Source organism: Pararge aegeria, chromosome 19, assembly GCF_905163445.1.
Source record: "Pararge aegeria chromosome 19, ilParAegt1.1, whole genome shotgun sequence".
Classification (NCBI taxonomy): domain Eukaryota; kingdom Metazoa; phylum Arthropoda; class Insecta; order Lepidoptera; family Nymphalidae; genus Pararge; species Pararge aegeria.
In genome coordinates this window covers 4,364,750-4,380,600 of record NC_053198.1, presented here as the reverse complement: position 1 = coordinate 4,380,600, position 15,851 = coordinate 4,364,750, and the positions used below count along the sequence as shown (strand labels likewise).

Genomic DNA, 15,851 nt, shown 5'->3' with positions numbered 1-15,851 from the left:
ATCTCACTTACAATATAAAAAAAAATACGTGTCATAATACATTAATTATCTATCATTACAGAAATTCAATATTTTAGTGATTCTTTATTAATGTCGTATGCCTACTGCAATGTTAATAATTGCAGTTATCATAATTTTTTAGGGTTATGTCATCATCATCATTTTGAACCCATTACTGACCCACTGCAATGGCTCGAGTCTCCTCAGAATGAGGCCGTAGTCGCTACAAGGATAAGATATTGAACGATTTAAGCCAGGGATATTTATTTTATTTCCGTCCCTATTTTGTGCTGTTATAAAAGTTATCCATACTTTTATATTATAAACGCGGAAGTTTGTTGGTCTGTTTGTCCTTCTTTAGAGCCCTATCTTAGCAACCAATCGACTTGATTTTTGGCATAGATAAAGTTGAAAGAACGTAGAGTAACATAGGCTACTTTTTGATCCTGGAATACATCAATTGGTTTACAGGAACATTTTTATTGTACACCATATATCGTCCTGCCTTCACGTCCTAATCAAGAAAACCAAACGACTTAATCACCGCGAGTAACACCGCGGGGCGCAGCTAGTTGTGTAACTAATTCACATTGTTGAAACCTCCCAAAGTAAGACCCTCAGCGCTTTTTTACGTTATTTCACCGACCTTAGGGTGACAACGTTTTTGCCGAACCGAGAACTATTGTAATATACGGAAGTAAAAGCCAGGATATTTGTTTAAATATCTATTTTAATTGTCTAATTAATATTATTAAACTCCAACAATATATCGATCCGTTTTGTACATTTCATAAGCAAATTCTTCGTCGTGCGTCGGGTCAAATTCCAAACCTGGAAAAAAAGCAAAAAGGATATTAATTTGAGTTTTGGGACTCAGATCGCATCTCAAATTCTTAAAAATTCAGATCCTATCCGCTCTATGGTACACGGTCAATATAATATGGACTAACATTTGGAATAAATATAAATAAATAAAACATCCTAACAAACAAATTGTAATAAACAACACTAAGAAACAGTTGGGATTAAATAAATTATATCGATACAACATCAGTTGTTGAGTATTCCTAGTATTCTTTTTTCTAACGATAGTGCTAGAGTTTTACGCACCTTGCCTAAGGGCGATTGTGACTATATTGAACGCCACTGTTGGTCTAAAGACCTCTTACACGGGGCAGTCGTTGTGATCGCAGAAGATGGTAGTAATTATACAGAGGTTATCTTTGCTTAGTCTGTATATTGTAAGTATTTATGTGTATTATATGCATAAAAAATATTCATCAGCTATCTTAGCACCCATAACACAAGCTACGTTTACTTTGGGGCTAGATGGCGATGTGTGTATTGTCGTAGTATATTTATTTATTTATTATTAGTCGCCACTGGCTTCGTGCAACACCCGCAAGAAGAGGACGGATGGTGAAAACTGTATTCTTATCTGCCATCACCACATGGCATCGACTAAATTATATATCTATCTACTAGGTATATCCATTCTATAATATAATACCTATGTTGGCTTGCCCGAAGAAGTTTGACAAAGTATGACTACGGACGAGACAATATTATCAACCCACTATTACGATCTCATACAAATAAGACGAAAAAATGGTAGACATAATTATCTCGTATTCAAAATGTCAAGATCTGCCAATCAGTATGTTTCAGGTAGGATAATTTATTTATTCATTTGGCAGGGTATCAAAATATTATTTCCGTATCAAAAGTAAGATACGTAATACATTTTATTTCGTAAAAGTATCAGGGAACCGTGCCCCTGCCGAATGAATTAATAACTAATACTACCAAATTAATGATTGACAGACCTTGGCGACATTTTTCATACGAGATAATTATGTCTATAATTTTCTCGTGCTATTTCTATGAGACGAGATAGTGGGTCGATAGAATTATCATGTGTCGCGCATCTTAGACCTGCTGTTTACCGCCGTAGGATACTTTTAGCCAGGATAAACAAGACATTAACGCGCGTACAAACCGTGTTGTATTTGCGCCGTTAAGTTCTTAATATAACAGTTTTATGTAATAAAATTATTAACATATATAACAAAGTCGTTAACTAATGATAACACAGCATTACATTTTAACAGCTGTTGTAATTGCAATTTGTTATAAACATCGAAAGTTGTGAAGTTAGACATACCAAAATTAAATTACTTGCGTACAGCGTGACCCGGTGACTAAAATTGGAACTAATGACACCATATTGAAATGCCAATCGGTCTGCTATTAGCTGACATTTAGCATGCGATCAGAGCGACTCTGACACATTGGCCATTTTAATAAATATACTACGACAATACACACATCGCAATCTAGTCCCAAAATAAGCGTAGCTTGTGTACTAAGTTAGTTAGTTAGTAAGTTAGTTGTTATGGGTACTAAGATAACTGAAGAATATTTTTTATGAATAATATACAAAAATAATTATAATATTTAGATAAACCCAGACACTGAAAAATATTCATGTTCATCACACAAATATTGTCCAGTTGTGGGAATCGAACCCACGGCCTTGGACTCAGAAAGCAGGGTCGCTGCCCACTGCGCCAATTGGCCGTCGAATTGCCAAAAAATGATCAGGGATTTATATATGTTACATATAAAGGCACAAACAGCAGTGTTAGTACGCAGAGCATATGAACGTTAAGAGCAAAAGAAAGTAAAAAATATTTACCAATATACTCCAATTCAAGATTGAAATTGCCGTTGATCTTATCACCGCAAGTGATGCCGAAGTGTGTGACTTTATCCAGACGCATCCTAGTCTGTTTGTCCTGTATTCTACCCTTGGAACCTATAATAAACTTTGAAAATGGAATCTGAAACAGGAATAACCAATTAATGAGCCTACTTTGACGACCTCCCTGGTGCAGCGGTGAGCGCTGTGGTCGGAGGTTCCGGGATCGATAATTTCGACAAGAGAAAATTCACAATCTTCTTTAAATTTTCTCTTGTCTGATCTGGTGGGAGGCTCGTTATCACTCTTCCGACAAAGACGTGCCGCTAAACGAGTTAGCGTTCCGCTACGATTTTGCGTAGAAGTCGATTAGGGGTTTAAACAGATTAGCCTGCTACCATCTTAGACTGGAATATCACTTACACATATTAACTTGTTTTTCTGGGGCAGGCGAGGGCAGCTGCTCCTTTGGAAATCTCGCAGAAAATATATGAACTCTTAATAAATGTATAGCGACTAAGATACAGACAGACAGACATTAATGAAAAAATACGGTTGTGGCTTCAGTATCAATTATAGAGGGCCCTCTACAAAACAAAACAGCCGCGGATTATGTGACCTAAAAATCTTACTTGCCCCTCCTAGACAAGAAGCTGGGTACGCATATGTATAGAGGCTTAACACTTACGCCTTAACGTACACAGGGCGGCACGTCGCAGGACGTGTTTTCTTGGCATGTTATTTTGGCGATATTATTACAATTGATACAAAATAAAGTCAAGACTTCCATGGACTGATATGATGTTGGTGATTACATATCTGGGCTCTCCTTACCTTCGCGATCTGCCAATAAGGCCCTCCTCTGGTGTAGAGCACGTAATGATATATGTCATTCCACGTGATGTCATAATAGCCCTCACAGGATATGTTCAGGAGGTACGACCTGCCGTCGCCCCTCACTTTGAGCACTAATGTGTTGTATATGGTCCAGTTAAACGTCGATTCTCGTTTGAATGCTTTCTGGAAAATCAATTCATCTTCAACATCCTCAGTAGGTACAGTAGTCGAGGAGCTTTTTGAGACAAAGATCGTACCACCATGCTACCACCGTGCTTATTTTTGCCGCTAAGCAGCATTGCAGCTAAAATGCGTGGTTGTATCCAGTGGCGTGCACAGGCTTTTTTAATCGGGGTAGCCATAAAGCAGGAAGATGACATAAATTGGAAAAATATCTCCTATCCGAATTATATAAAAATTGAATGGTAGGCAGTGCTTTTGTGCGTGTATGAAGTGCGCGCCCCTGTGTGCATTTATAGGCATATAAGGCCTCAGGTTGATGGACACTGGGCGGCACGTTGCAGGACGAGATCTTTGCTTGCCCTGCGTAGTGTTTTCCACTGGGTACAGCTGCTTGGTCCGTTAATTATTTTTATAAAAAAAAAAAAAAAAAGTCTATCAGTCATATCACCACTGGGCCTCTTGTATGTTAGGGAAAAGGTACTAATAGGGGAACCAATGCGAGTTGACAGCTTAAATAGAATTATAAATTGAATAATCTAAGCCTCTGTGTTATTTTTTTATTCACTACCAGGACTTTAAAGTCTCAAAATAGTTTGTTTGGTAATCTCCATACTGTCATTTGTTTATGTTTCGATTACTATCAGTGCTGATGCACAAACTGAGAGCGATCGTGCCATTGCGGTTCGGTAAATGGTGCCAGCAGCGTCATGTGTGAATCGGCCTTTTAATAACACGCGCGTTGTGAATGTCTCCGTAACTAAATATTTTACTTTATTATGAGCCGTTCAAGAGTCATATTCCGGACGAGTTTGGCTTACACCGTAGTTTTCTAAGTAAAGAGGTTAAGTTTACTCTCAAAAGCTAGCATGGGCCGGAGACATTTTCTCACGACGAAATGTGTAAGGAGCACGTAATGGAAATTATTATCCAAAAAGTAAACGTGTAGTGACTAAATAGGGGAAAACTTAGCTTTTCCCTCGTTGCTATGATTTCGTTGTGGACAAATAAAATGTATCCTAGTCTGTGGATAAAATAGGAGATAAAACTTTTTCTCTCCTGACTATGCTAGTCTCGGTGTGCTGTTTAGAAATAATTGGCTGGAATTACCCTTATCCGCTGTGATCTTATAGCGCAATAACCGGCCTTTTTGATCCGGCCATCCTTCGGCACCCGTGTATCAAGGTAGCCGTGGAACAGACCTCGCCCCGCTGGACTCATGCCGAATCCACAAGAACTGTAGCCCTCATTGTGATCACTGTCACACGTTGCCACGAACTGTTCTACCACTCTGGGTTCATTGAAGCACCATAACAAGTCAGTCTCACCTAAAACAAAGAATCAATGAAGATTTGGTTTGTGTGGCAGAACGAGCTAACCTTAGGAACTATTGGTTCGAAGTGGATTTTTTTTGTGTTGTATAATTAATTTAACGAGGAAGGCTGTACGCTATAGGCACTAATTCATATATAAAATCACGCTTCAGCCAATGGGAGCGGAGCTAAATGAAAAATGTTGCAGAAATGGGAAAAATGTTTTTTTTTGGGAGCTTCATTGCGTACGCTGCAAAAACTATGAAAGCTAAGCAAAAATCTTGTTACACTTAATGTTCCTTTTTTAAGGAGGAGCATTATATATCTATCTTTTAAGATTAACTTACTTTATCTTATTATAACAGGTAGTAAAAATGACGAAGGTGTTTTTATTTGGGAAGATAAGTTCAGTGGGTAAGACTTCGACTTTGCTTTAGTTGTTTGCCAATTCAAATCCCTCACACACACCTCAACTTTTCTTAGTTATGTGTTTTAAGCAATTATAATATCACTTGCTTCAACGGTGAAGGAAAACATCTTGAGGAAACCTGCATGCCTGTGAGTTCTCCATAATGTTCTCAAAGGCGTGTGGAGTACAGCAATCCGCACTAGACCAGCGTTGTCTACGGCCAAGTGGAGTGAGTTTGTGCCAAGCCAAGTGGAGTGGAGGAGTGTTGATATGAAGATGGTGAAACCTTCGCAAATAAACACGCCTTGTACTATACAATAAAGATTTTACTATATTATTATCCGATATTTACATATTTGTGACTTTATTGCAAAATGTTACTTGTACTACAGAAATCCCGCAAAATCCTCTATTGGAGTCAGATTCTAGTTTGCGGTGGCAAAAAAGCTATTTTAGAGCACATACAAGAACTTGAAAAAAGACAAAGCAAATTGCGTACTCCTGTAGTTCTAGTCCTTCTTTCAAAACATGTGCAGTCTCTATTCAAAACGTAGCATATTATATTTTTACAATTGTATTAAATTAAAACAAAAATCCTTAAAATCTATTGTATCGTACAGTATTACCAAATCAGTCATGAAAAAATTGTAAGGCATTGAAAAGCACAGATGATAAGGTATAAAATGAAGTTAGTTTCCTTCAAATAAAACAACAAAAGTAACATTAGAAATTTTATTTGTCACAGAAAGTTTCTAAAGAAATGTGACTAACGAAATACTAAACAGGATTAAATTAACGAGACATGAGATTCTTTTTAACACAATTTATAAGTAAGGCAGCTAACTAGGTAAATATTAAAGACTAAAACTAGGTTACTAATCTAAAATACCAATCAATACCTCAGAACTTAACAAATAATTTTTTCCTGTATTCATTATAATATTGATTATTGGATGTCTCGGTAACCTTTCATTTGATCAGTTCTAAAATAACAAATGTTTGCATTCTTCTTGTGTATATCATTAATAAAACCCATTAATGATTAATCATATATCTCATGGAATGCTAATGAAAATTAGGCAAAAAGTAATTGTAATTTATATTTTAAGTCACTACAAAAGCACCATTTAATCATTTGGAAATTTATATACCACATAATAATACCTCAATTACACATCATATACAGCTGCCGAAGATCTTCAAGTAAATAACTATAAAATTTTAAGTAAACATAATAAAATGTCATTGTACTTTGTGAATATGATACAAATTAAAATAGAATAAGGATTAAGACACCAGCTTACTTTTATGACTATCCATGATTAAAATATGTAGAGTCAAATTTAATGATATATTTTTAATCTATGAAAAGTTATAGCTTGAGAAAATAAATGCCCAGGCCCATAATGGGCTGCAGCACACACTGTTGCATTTAATAAGCTTTGAAAGGTGAAATTCTATAGCCACAGACAGCACATTCTAATTCTGCCATAGAAGGCCACAGAAAGACAAATTTACACTAGTATGTTATACAAGTAACAATTTAGAACAATTAAGGTAATTAAAATTGTTTGCGAGTTAATAAATAAGAGAATATAATATCTTATCATAACAGCAGCCCCCAGAGTACAATGATAAGAAAGGAACTGCCAGGTGATGACAGAACAAGTGAAAACCTAATGAAAATCTCTGTTTAGTCGGTTCACAAAAGCAAGGTAGGTTTTAAAGTGCGTATGCTGGTAGGGCACAATAGAAACTTCACCTAAAGCATGGTATATTGGGTTAAATGCCTATCCACTCCTCACTACATTAGTGGATGGTAGTGCTTTTCTGATAATAGCTATAAGAATACTACAATTGAATTTGGCTCATCACATATTCAGTTGAGGAGACATAATTTAATTCTGTTACCATTCTCTTAGTTAGCATTTATAAGTTGATCACAGATTCTAGTCAATTCTTCAATGTCTCTTGATTTTTGTAAAAGATTTTCCTGTAGGGAAGACATAGTGATTTCTTGTTTTTTAATTGTGGCATTTAATTTAGTTATCTCTATGCTGTGTGCTTTGTTGACCTGTTCCAAAGTTTTGTTAGCTTCATTTAGACTCTCTGTAGTAACTTTTTTCAGTGTATTATATAAAGATTCATACTTGTTCAATCCAGTTTCATACTCTGTTATTTTGTCACGCAACACTTTTTGATTTTCTTTAAATTCATTTATCACACCCTTACACTTCTCGTATTTTGCCAAAAGATCACTAAAGGAGCTCTCCATAATTGAGAGATGCTTCAACGCTTCGTCCCTATCAGCTGCTAGTTTTTCATTTTCATCAATGAGCAATGAAATTGTTTTCTCATATTCCTCCATAACTATCGACATTTGTTTGTTACTTAATGTTTTGTCATTGATTTGTTGCACTAACTTGCATTCTTTGTGTACCATTGTTTTCAGCTCACCTTCCAGTTTCTTAATTTTAATGTCAGTTTCTTCTCTTGTCTTTTGTATTGTGTATTTCAGTTCCTTGTTCTCGTGTTTGAGATGAGAGAGCTCTTGGTCTTGGTTCTGTAGGATGAGTCGTAAGGATTGTACATGATTGAAGTCTTGGGCGCTACAAAACTTGGTACGTGGGCTACGTGGTGCAGCAGTGGGAGGGGTGCTCCCAGATAGGTAAATCAATCTCTCGGGACCCGCTTGGGTAGGCGTGAGGATCGCAGAGACGCTGCGCACGAGGGCTGGGGTAGGTCCTGGTAGCGTTGGAAGGAGCTTGGGCATTTCTGCGCTCACTACTGGGCTCACTACTTGTGTTGGCTTATCAATCCCACACTTGGAGGTCATGGATCCTGCAGATGAAGTATGTCTGGAATGTGCCGCACCGTCATTTAATATAGAATTGTTGCTCGCAGTTTCGTAACCGATGTCACTTTGTGATAACTCGTCCAAAGACTTTTGTTGAGTACAGTGCGCTAGGAACGATTTCGCATACAGAGGATCGAATTTAACAAACAAGCTGTCCTTTCCTCTCTCTAATGATGTTTGATTTTTTTTCGACATAGTACACTTGTCCAGGTAATCTAAGCTAGTAGCGTCAATAAATACGTTATCGTCACGGATTTCTCTCATGGTTATATCGCATATGCTGTCAAACTCGCCGTCGGTGAGGTAATCGCTCTTCATGTCTGGTTCCTCGAGTCCAAGTCTTTTAGGAGATAAGGTCATAAGGTCTTCGGTCGAAGATACAGGTGTTCTAAAATTATCATCAGACGCCATGTCTGTCTTTTCAATATCTTTATTTACGTACTCGAACGTGTCTCACTATTTCAACACGGTAATGCAAATCTTTTGAATACTTTGAAAATTCCGATTATGTCACAATATTCATTTCATTATTGGTGAAAAACAAATAATCCAGAATCGTCAAACTCACAAAGAACCTGAACGTTGAAAATTGAATTTACGAAAATAACGGATGTTTTAGTTTTGAAACTGACGTTTGACAGCTATGCACGTCAAAGTGTTTGACATTGACATAAAAATAATTCATAGACAAGAAAATATTGTTTTATATTGATTTTAAACTTTTATTCTTTTGGTGTCTTTTTTATCATTCTGCTATTTATCCTTTGATTATGGAGGGTAGAGGTAAGGAGAGTCATCTTATATGGGAGAAAAGTTGAAAAAGTGTCCAGTTGTATGCGCTAAATAACAGTTCAAAAATCCTCCACAATGGCGCTGGTGGATGCACCGGGTATGGTATGAATGTAGCAATCGTAGATGAATTGAAGTATGCAGAGTTAAAAAATTTAATGTCATTATCGACTAAAGTAGTTAATTATTGAGAATTTCAACAACTTACGTTGTACAAAATATTGTGGTAAATATAACCTTACTTCCTTGTTTATTTTTCAAGCCTACTCTAACAATATTTATATTTGGCGCTTCTTTTAAGAGTTACCTTGATGCAAATGTGGCGCCATCCTAATTTAATACATTTTGACGACACTTTTTCATATACACAGATGATCCTCCTTACCTCTACCCTCCATACCTTTGATGTATAACAAAATAACATCAACATTTGTGTAATAATTTTATGGCAATCTAGTTAATTGATAATTATTACCTGAATTAGTTAAATGTTAGCTTATATTTATGTACTTTTTTCCCATGAAGCCAAGTTGCTACCCTTTCAAAATTTTGGTTAAAATATTTAAGCCGAGACAATATGTTGTATATACATTATAATTTTGATTAATTCAGATAAAAACAAATAAACTGGAACATAAGATATGTAAGGAACATATAATACAGAGTTTGTTCTGTATTCTTAGGTAATTAAGTAAGAGACACATGTCTTGATAGAATATTTAAAAATTATTATAAAACATGCACAAAGCATCCATAAGAAGGTGGGAAGGCATCCATCTTCATACATGAGGTGTTCATGAGTAAGCATGTAAAAAATCATGTTTTACAAATAACAAAAATCATCTAATTAGGTCCAATGAGTTAATGTAGCATGAAGCAGGCATAGCAAATGCTACATGCCCTGAGATGCTTCCGTTATATGGAAGAGTTTTATATGATCCTCCAGCATATGTACTTTATAGTAAGCAAACACATAATTGCTTACTTAGGTATACACAATTATAACTAACAAAAATACGAACACTAAGCATGTGGACAAATAGGGCTCCGTCTCAGCACAAAGGCGCAGCGAACTTCGGCTCTGGTTTTGTAGGGGGACCCTGTGTACTTGCAGACGTGTTAACCACTGTTTCATTCATACCAAGCTTAAAGCTATACATAATAAAAATAAAACAACTTACAAAATATAAAATTCACAGAGCTAAACTAAGAATCTAACCACAAAGTCAGCCAGTGTCCATTATAATGTTGGATACACCATCTGTACATTCCACTAGAAATATAGTACTTAATCACAGGTATTTTAATATAATTATATGTTTAATAACTTACCTGGCCTGGCTATAAGCAAGGGATCGGTGGCCAGATATTCCTTTACTTCTTCCGTCAGTAATTTAAATTCTGATTTCATTTCCTTTATTCCTTTCTTGATGTGCTGAAGGGTTGAAATCTTTTCCTCTGTGTTATAGCCCGCTTTTCGATCTTTTTCCCAGAATAAAAGCCGTTTCGGTATTACATTCACGTAATAGTATGTTTTTAAAGAAGAGGCATCATAGGTTCTACTCAAGATACTGTACGAACGATTACCTCGTAAAATACAGATATTCAGACCTCGATATAGTGCCATAATGCCGAATCTATTTATAACTTAACACATACTTGTCTAAACATTACTATTACCCATTACATATTTTTTACAAACGAAATAAACAAAATTCTAACCTTACTAGAATATCATTATATCAGTTTTAGCTGTCAAGATCAGCTGTCTAAAAATAAGTGGAAGTTCGTTGAAAAAGATATCACAGACAAGAGGCAAAAAATCGCAAATTTTGTTTGAAATTTATTTCCAAACTGTTTCTAGTTCATTGAATATTGATTTAAGGGCGTGTTTGTAAATTATTATATTACTATCGAAGCTTACTGGTCTCTAATACCGAGCCTTGAAAGGAAAAGGAAAAGAAAAAAAGACCTTAGGCAATATTTTTTATGGTCTGTCTACTGTTGAATTCAACAGTAACAGTATTATTAAATCAATGGTTGAAAATATCTAAAAAATTATTGGTCTGTCACAGACTTTGACAGCCTATACCAGGTCTGTGGTTTATAATTTATTTACTCGATTTATTGGTCTGTGCTGTCAAGTGTCTACGTCTACGAGAGAAAATCAGTGTTTAAAATTTAGATTGTGGTTTTTATTTTTATTAATAATAATAATAGCAGTTTGAAATAGTAACTTTGTATTAATTGAACAGCTATGTCTTCGTATCAACTTTATAGAAATACTACAATCGGTAACACGTTACAGGAAAGCCTCGATGAATTGATAGAAGTGATTATTTACTTTATTAATCAAAACATGAAGTAATCAACTTAATGTGTACTCGTATTTAATTCAGTTTTGTTTCAGTATGGACAAATAACTCCAAATATAGCAGTGAAAGTCATGTTACAGTTCGATAAATCAATAAACCAAGCCTTATCAAACAGGGTTAAATCTAGGCTAACCTTCAAAGCAGGAAAATTAAATACTTACAGGTAATTTGGCATGCATAATTTGTTCATAAATTTTTAGCTTCTAGCTGCAGAAATCTTCCTTCAAACCAAACATAGCTGCATTATATTACTGAAATTATTGTTTGTTTTCAGATTTTGTGATAATGTGTGGACATTTATGCTGAATGATGTAGAATTTAGGGAAGTTCAAGAAGTCGCCAAGGTGGATAAAGTGAAAATTGTGGCTTGTGATGGTAAAAGTAAGTACAATCTTTTAGGGCACATAGGGCCTTTAATAATTAATATATAAAATCCATAGTCTACACAAACATCATTTATTGTTATTAGGATTTTATCACACAAGCCAATATTCCGAAAGAAAGTCCAGTGTTATATATTATAAATGGTAGTATAACTTCTGATATTGAATCTTACCTCAATATACATAATAATAAAATAGTTGAAATATTCACAATATTTCAAGTATTTTATTAGTTAATTATTATTTCCATAGCCAGTGTCCACAGTATCTTTGGTTATGATTATAATTCAATATGTCCTGACTCAGTACTCCCTATTATTACACTTAGTATGTTTTATTTTCGACTCAGGTACATATACTCCTCTTATACAGCATCTATCTTTTAAGGGTAGGCAATTGTCTATGTATGAAGTGTATGCACATCTATGTATGAACTTTTATTACCCGTTTGCACATATAGATGAGATTGGATGATTGGTTTTAGAGTGTTTCCAGCTTTAGTTTGATATCTACAGCCAGCTCTACATGCAAAAACTTGTTTATTAAATTACCAATTATTTTACCTTTGGTAACTTTAGCACAGCCTATTATTTTTCTGGCAATTAAAAAGTATTCTGAAGAGGGCTTAGTGATTAAAGTTTTTTCTATGCACAATTTTGCCAAAGACAGTAACTGTGATGCTGTGCATAGAATTTTTTTAATAACCCTGGGAATGATTAAACTGGTGCTGTTCTGGGATAGCATCCGGTGCTCACCTACAAGGCTGCCAAATTTCATCAAGATTGGTGCAGCAGTCTAGGCAAAAATTTCAAAAACGTATAAACTGACAGTTTCACATTTAAATCAGTATAAGTGGAACTCGGTCAGTGCTTCTTTTCTTAGGAGAATGGCTGATGATTATGTCTTTTTACTTTCAGATGTTGATGACCGGCGGTAATACCTACTGAATATTGTAATGGAAAAGTTTTGTAAAAAGTACCATTTTGCTAAAGTATTAAATATTGTATAACATGATGTGTCAGTTTAGTTGTATTGTGGTTTGTTTGTCATAGATAATATACAAATTAAACTGAAGGTCTAATTTTCTTTTTATTTTTTTAAGCAAGACTTTTGGTCGAAATATCTTTTAACTATGCCCCAAATTTTCTATGGCTTTGAAATTATAAGTGTGTGCAATAAAATGTTTTTTGTTTGTGATAGTCTTGACATAAATTTCTTTATTCAATGACTGTCAAGTTTTAGAGTCTAATTGTAGTGACAATTGTAGATTTATACAAACTTTTCTATAGTAATAACGGACAAAGTAGAAGGGCCACCTCAACCTCCTTTGGTGCTCTGACCCAACTTGGTTCAACAACACATAAATTAGCACCACCTTCAATAATGCAGAATATAGTGACAACAGACAATAATAATATTGACGTATGAGCGGACAGACAGCGTTAAGCTTTTCCAGATAAGTGATTTAAATCAGACATAGATGGTGGGCGGATTTTAACTAATTGGATCAGCAGAAGGCTAGTTTTTTATAAATTAAACTCTTTAATGGGTATTTATTTTTATTATACGCCTATAACATTACACCAACTTTAGATTCTCTTTTTTTTTTTAAAACAACCTTACAGATCTTTAGAAAAATTTAAAACAATACTAAAATTATAAAGATAATCCGAATCTAATTTACATCCAACAAATAGACATGTATACACATTTATGCAAAAACAAATGCATTAAAAATAATAATTATAATTATTGTAACATACTGGTATAATATATACATCGTCATTAAAAAAATCGATTATATTTATTATTGTGAGGTATATTTTGTATAACCTAACATTATGAGCAGTCTACTTTCGTTTATTATAACTGTTTTGAATGTAAATAAATATTGGATAGAAGCAGGCGTTACTTTGCGGAAATCCATGATATATTATCAAAATTAAGCTTAATTTGCTATACTCCATTTGCTTAACAATTATTCATTGTGAAGTCAACATCTCCTGAGGATGCTCCGGTTTCGGAGCGAAACGTGCGTAGAGGGTATATTGCCGAAGATCTGTTTGGTGTTGAGTATAAGGATTGAAGAAATTATAAATTACACCACACAGATTCTCCTGCTTTTCGCGGAGTATAGCAAATTAAGCTTAATTTTGATAATATGTAAAGAAATATAATTATTATAATGACTACATAACACGTTGAAAATAGCTCATATGCTATTGCCCCTAGAATCTAAACAAAGAATAACTAAATTAAAGCGCAACCATGAACATTAAAAACCTATTCTAGAGACATTACACTAAAAGTTAACAATTTTTATATGCATTTAAAAATTTCCTCCAAGTGTAGGTTAACACTATCAAAAGTCTGTAAGGTAGTATGGCAGGTATATTTACCATACCCTTTAATAATTAAACAAACGTTAGTTTATTTTAGTATGCAGCTATTTGTAAGTATTTACTCAAAATAACTGTGTACTATGTACAGTCTGTTTTCCTATTTGCAAAGAAAAATTAATGGTAGAACTAGCTATACTAAGGTCGGATTTTGTATATTTTTATTCCTGTTATTCTTTGTTTAACACCAAAAGAGGTGGCCAAACAGTTATCTCTACAAGATAATAATTGGACTGCTTCATGTTAATATCTAATCAAGCGAGGAAATTGAAAAAAAAAAGGTACAATGCAGTTATACTCTAGGCACGTTAAACTAGGTATTTAGTAATATATAATATTTCGCTCAAAAATAACTTTTAGTTCCTTATAGAGTAATTTTCGTACCAGGTATCTTAATTCCAGATAACATATAGCTGTCTAATTTAAGGTTGCTCATTTGAACCATACTGACAATGGACAAAATTCCGGTGAAAATGCTATTGTAGGACAGTAAGAACTCTATAGGCAATAACATCTACGAGTTGAAAACGGAACCAATTTTAAATTACGCACACTGTACAGAAATCCAAAGACGCCATTAAATAATATATTTATAAAAAGCGTCCGATGTAGTGCTATCAAAAGGCAAATCACGACATTGGTCGCCATTTAAAAATCTATTCTTTAATGGCGCCGGTTATAACAACAATTTTTTCCTATTTAAAAAAACACAGTTCATTGCAACATTCCAAGTAAGTTTCATTTTGCCATCGTAAGTATCTAGTTAAAAAATAAAAAAAAACTATCACCACATGCAAAAATATTACAACAATGTATTAGAACCGTACCACTCTTCCCTGTGTATGGAATTTATATACACTCAAAGCTAATTAAATTATTATGGTCAATCTAAATAAAATTATATTATTATGGTCAATCGCAGAATTAACATCAGCTGGGCAGCCTTCAGAGTGCATAGTGTGCGATTTTCTACCTACATTTACTGATGCGATAGCTTGAGAGTCGACTACAATCTGCATGGAATCGAAAGAGTGCCACCTAGTTTTACAACTGGGAAACTAGACTATCAATAAATTCTGGGTGAATAAACTCATGCAAAAAATACCATAGTAACGTTTGACAGGAAAGATTCCAAGATTTACGCCTGCAGGAAATAAGTAAACGTAGGTAGAAAATCTCAGAATATGCACCCTGCAATGACATATCAACCGAACCTCATTGTTCCAACAGGTGAAATGAAATCATAAGTAATTCAGCGCCAGAGAGGAACAAAAGTGATGACGTTAAGCAATAACAGTGAAATCCTATATTACAGCTTGAAGTAAAGCGTTTTAATTTTGCTTATTATACAGACATAATAATGAGCAATACAACAATGAACCTCTAAGTTCTTTTAAGCCATTTATTTTGCTATATTTATACAAACACCCATTGCTACTAAGGGATGTAGATCCCCACTGCAAAGACTTTGAACTTTTTTTAACCATATTATTTGTATAAATAGCAAAAATTGCTAAAGTACTCAAAAAACTATTTCAGGCCCATTTTTTTAAAAGCTTGATATTTTCTCATGTCAATTCAGTTTATTTTTGCAACCTATTTGTACAT

At 34.5% G+C, this 15,851-nt stretch overlaps 3 protein-coding genes across 3 annotated transcripts; 1 reads left to right on the top strand and 2 right to left on the bottom strand.

Annotated features, from left to right (window-relative positions):
* Window positions 1-710: 710 nt before the first annotated feature.
* On the bottom strand, window positions 711-10,857 carry LOC120632012 (complex I intermediate-associated protein 30, mitochondrial). Its single transcript, XM_039901759.1, has 5 exons — window positions 10,419-10,857; window positions 4,829-5,046; window positions 3,536-3,721; window positions 2,699-2,843; window positions 711-831 (listed from the first exon to the last, which is right to left on the bottom strand). The coding sequence occupies exons 1-5, from the start codon at window positions 10,711-10,713 to the stop codon at window positions 752-754; spliced, it is 924 nt and encodes a 307-aa protein (XP_039757693.1). The 5' UTR covers window positions 10,714-10,857; the 3' UTR covers window positions 711-751.
* On the bottom strand, window positions 6,159-8,930 carry LOC120632011. Its single transcript, XM_039901758.1, has one exon. The coding sequence runs from the start codon at window positions 8,706-8,708 to the stop codon at window positions 7,359-7,361; it is 1,350 nt and encodes a 449-aa protein (XP_039757692.1). The 5' UTR covers window positions 8,709-8,930; the 3' UTR covers window positions 6,159-7,358.
* A 346-nt stretch (window positions 10,858-11,203) lies between the features above and the next one.
* On the top strand, window positions 11,204-12,929 carry LOC120632099 (transcription initiation factor IIA subunit 2). The gene is made up of 4 exons (XM_039901889.1): window positions 11,204-11,418; window positions 11,497-11,624; window positions 11,736-11,842; window positions 12,762-12,929. The coding sequence occupies exons 1-4, from the start codon at window positions 11,344-11,346 to the stop codon at window positions 12,779-12,781; spliced, it is 330 nt and encodes a 109-aa protein (XP_039757823.1). The 5' UTR covers window positions 11,204-11,343; the 3' UTR covers window positions 12,782-12,929.
* The last annotated feature ends 2,922 nt before the right edge of the window (window positions 12,930-15,851 follow it).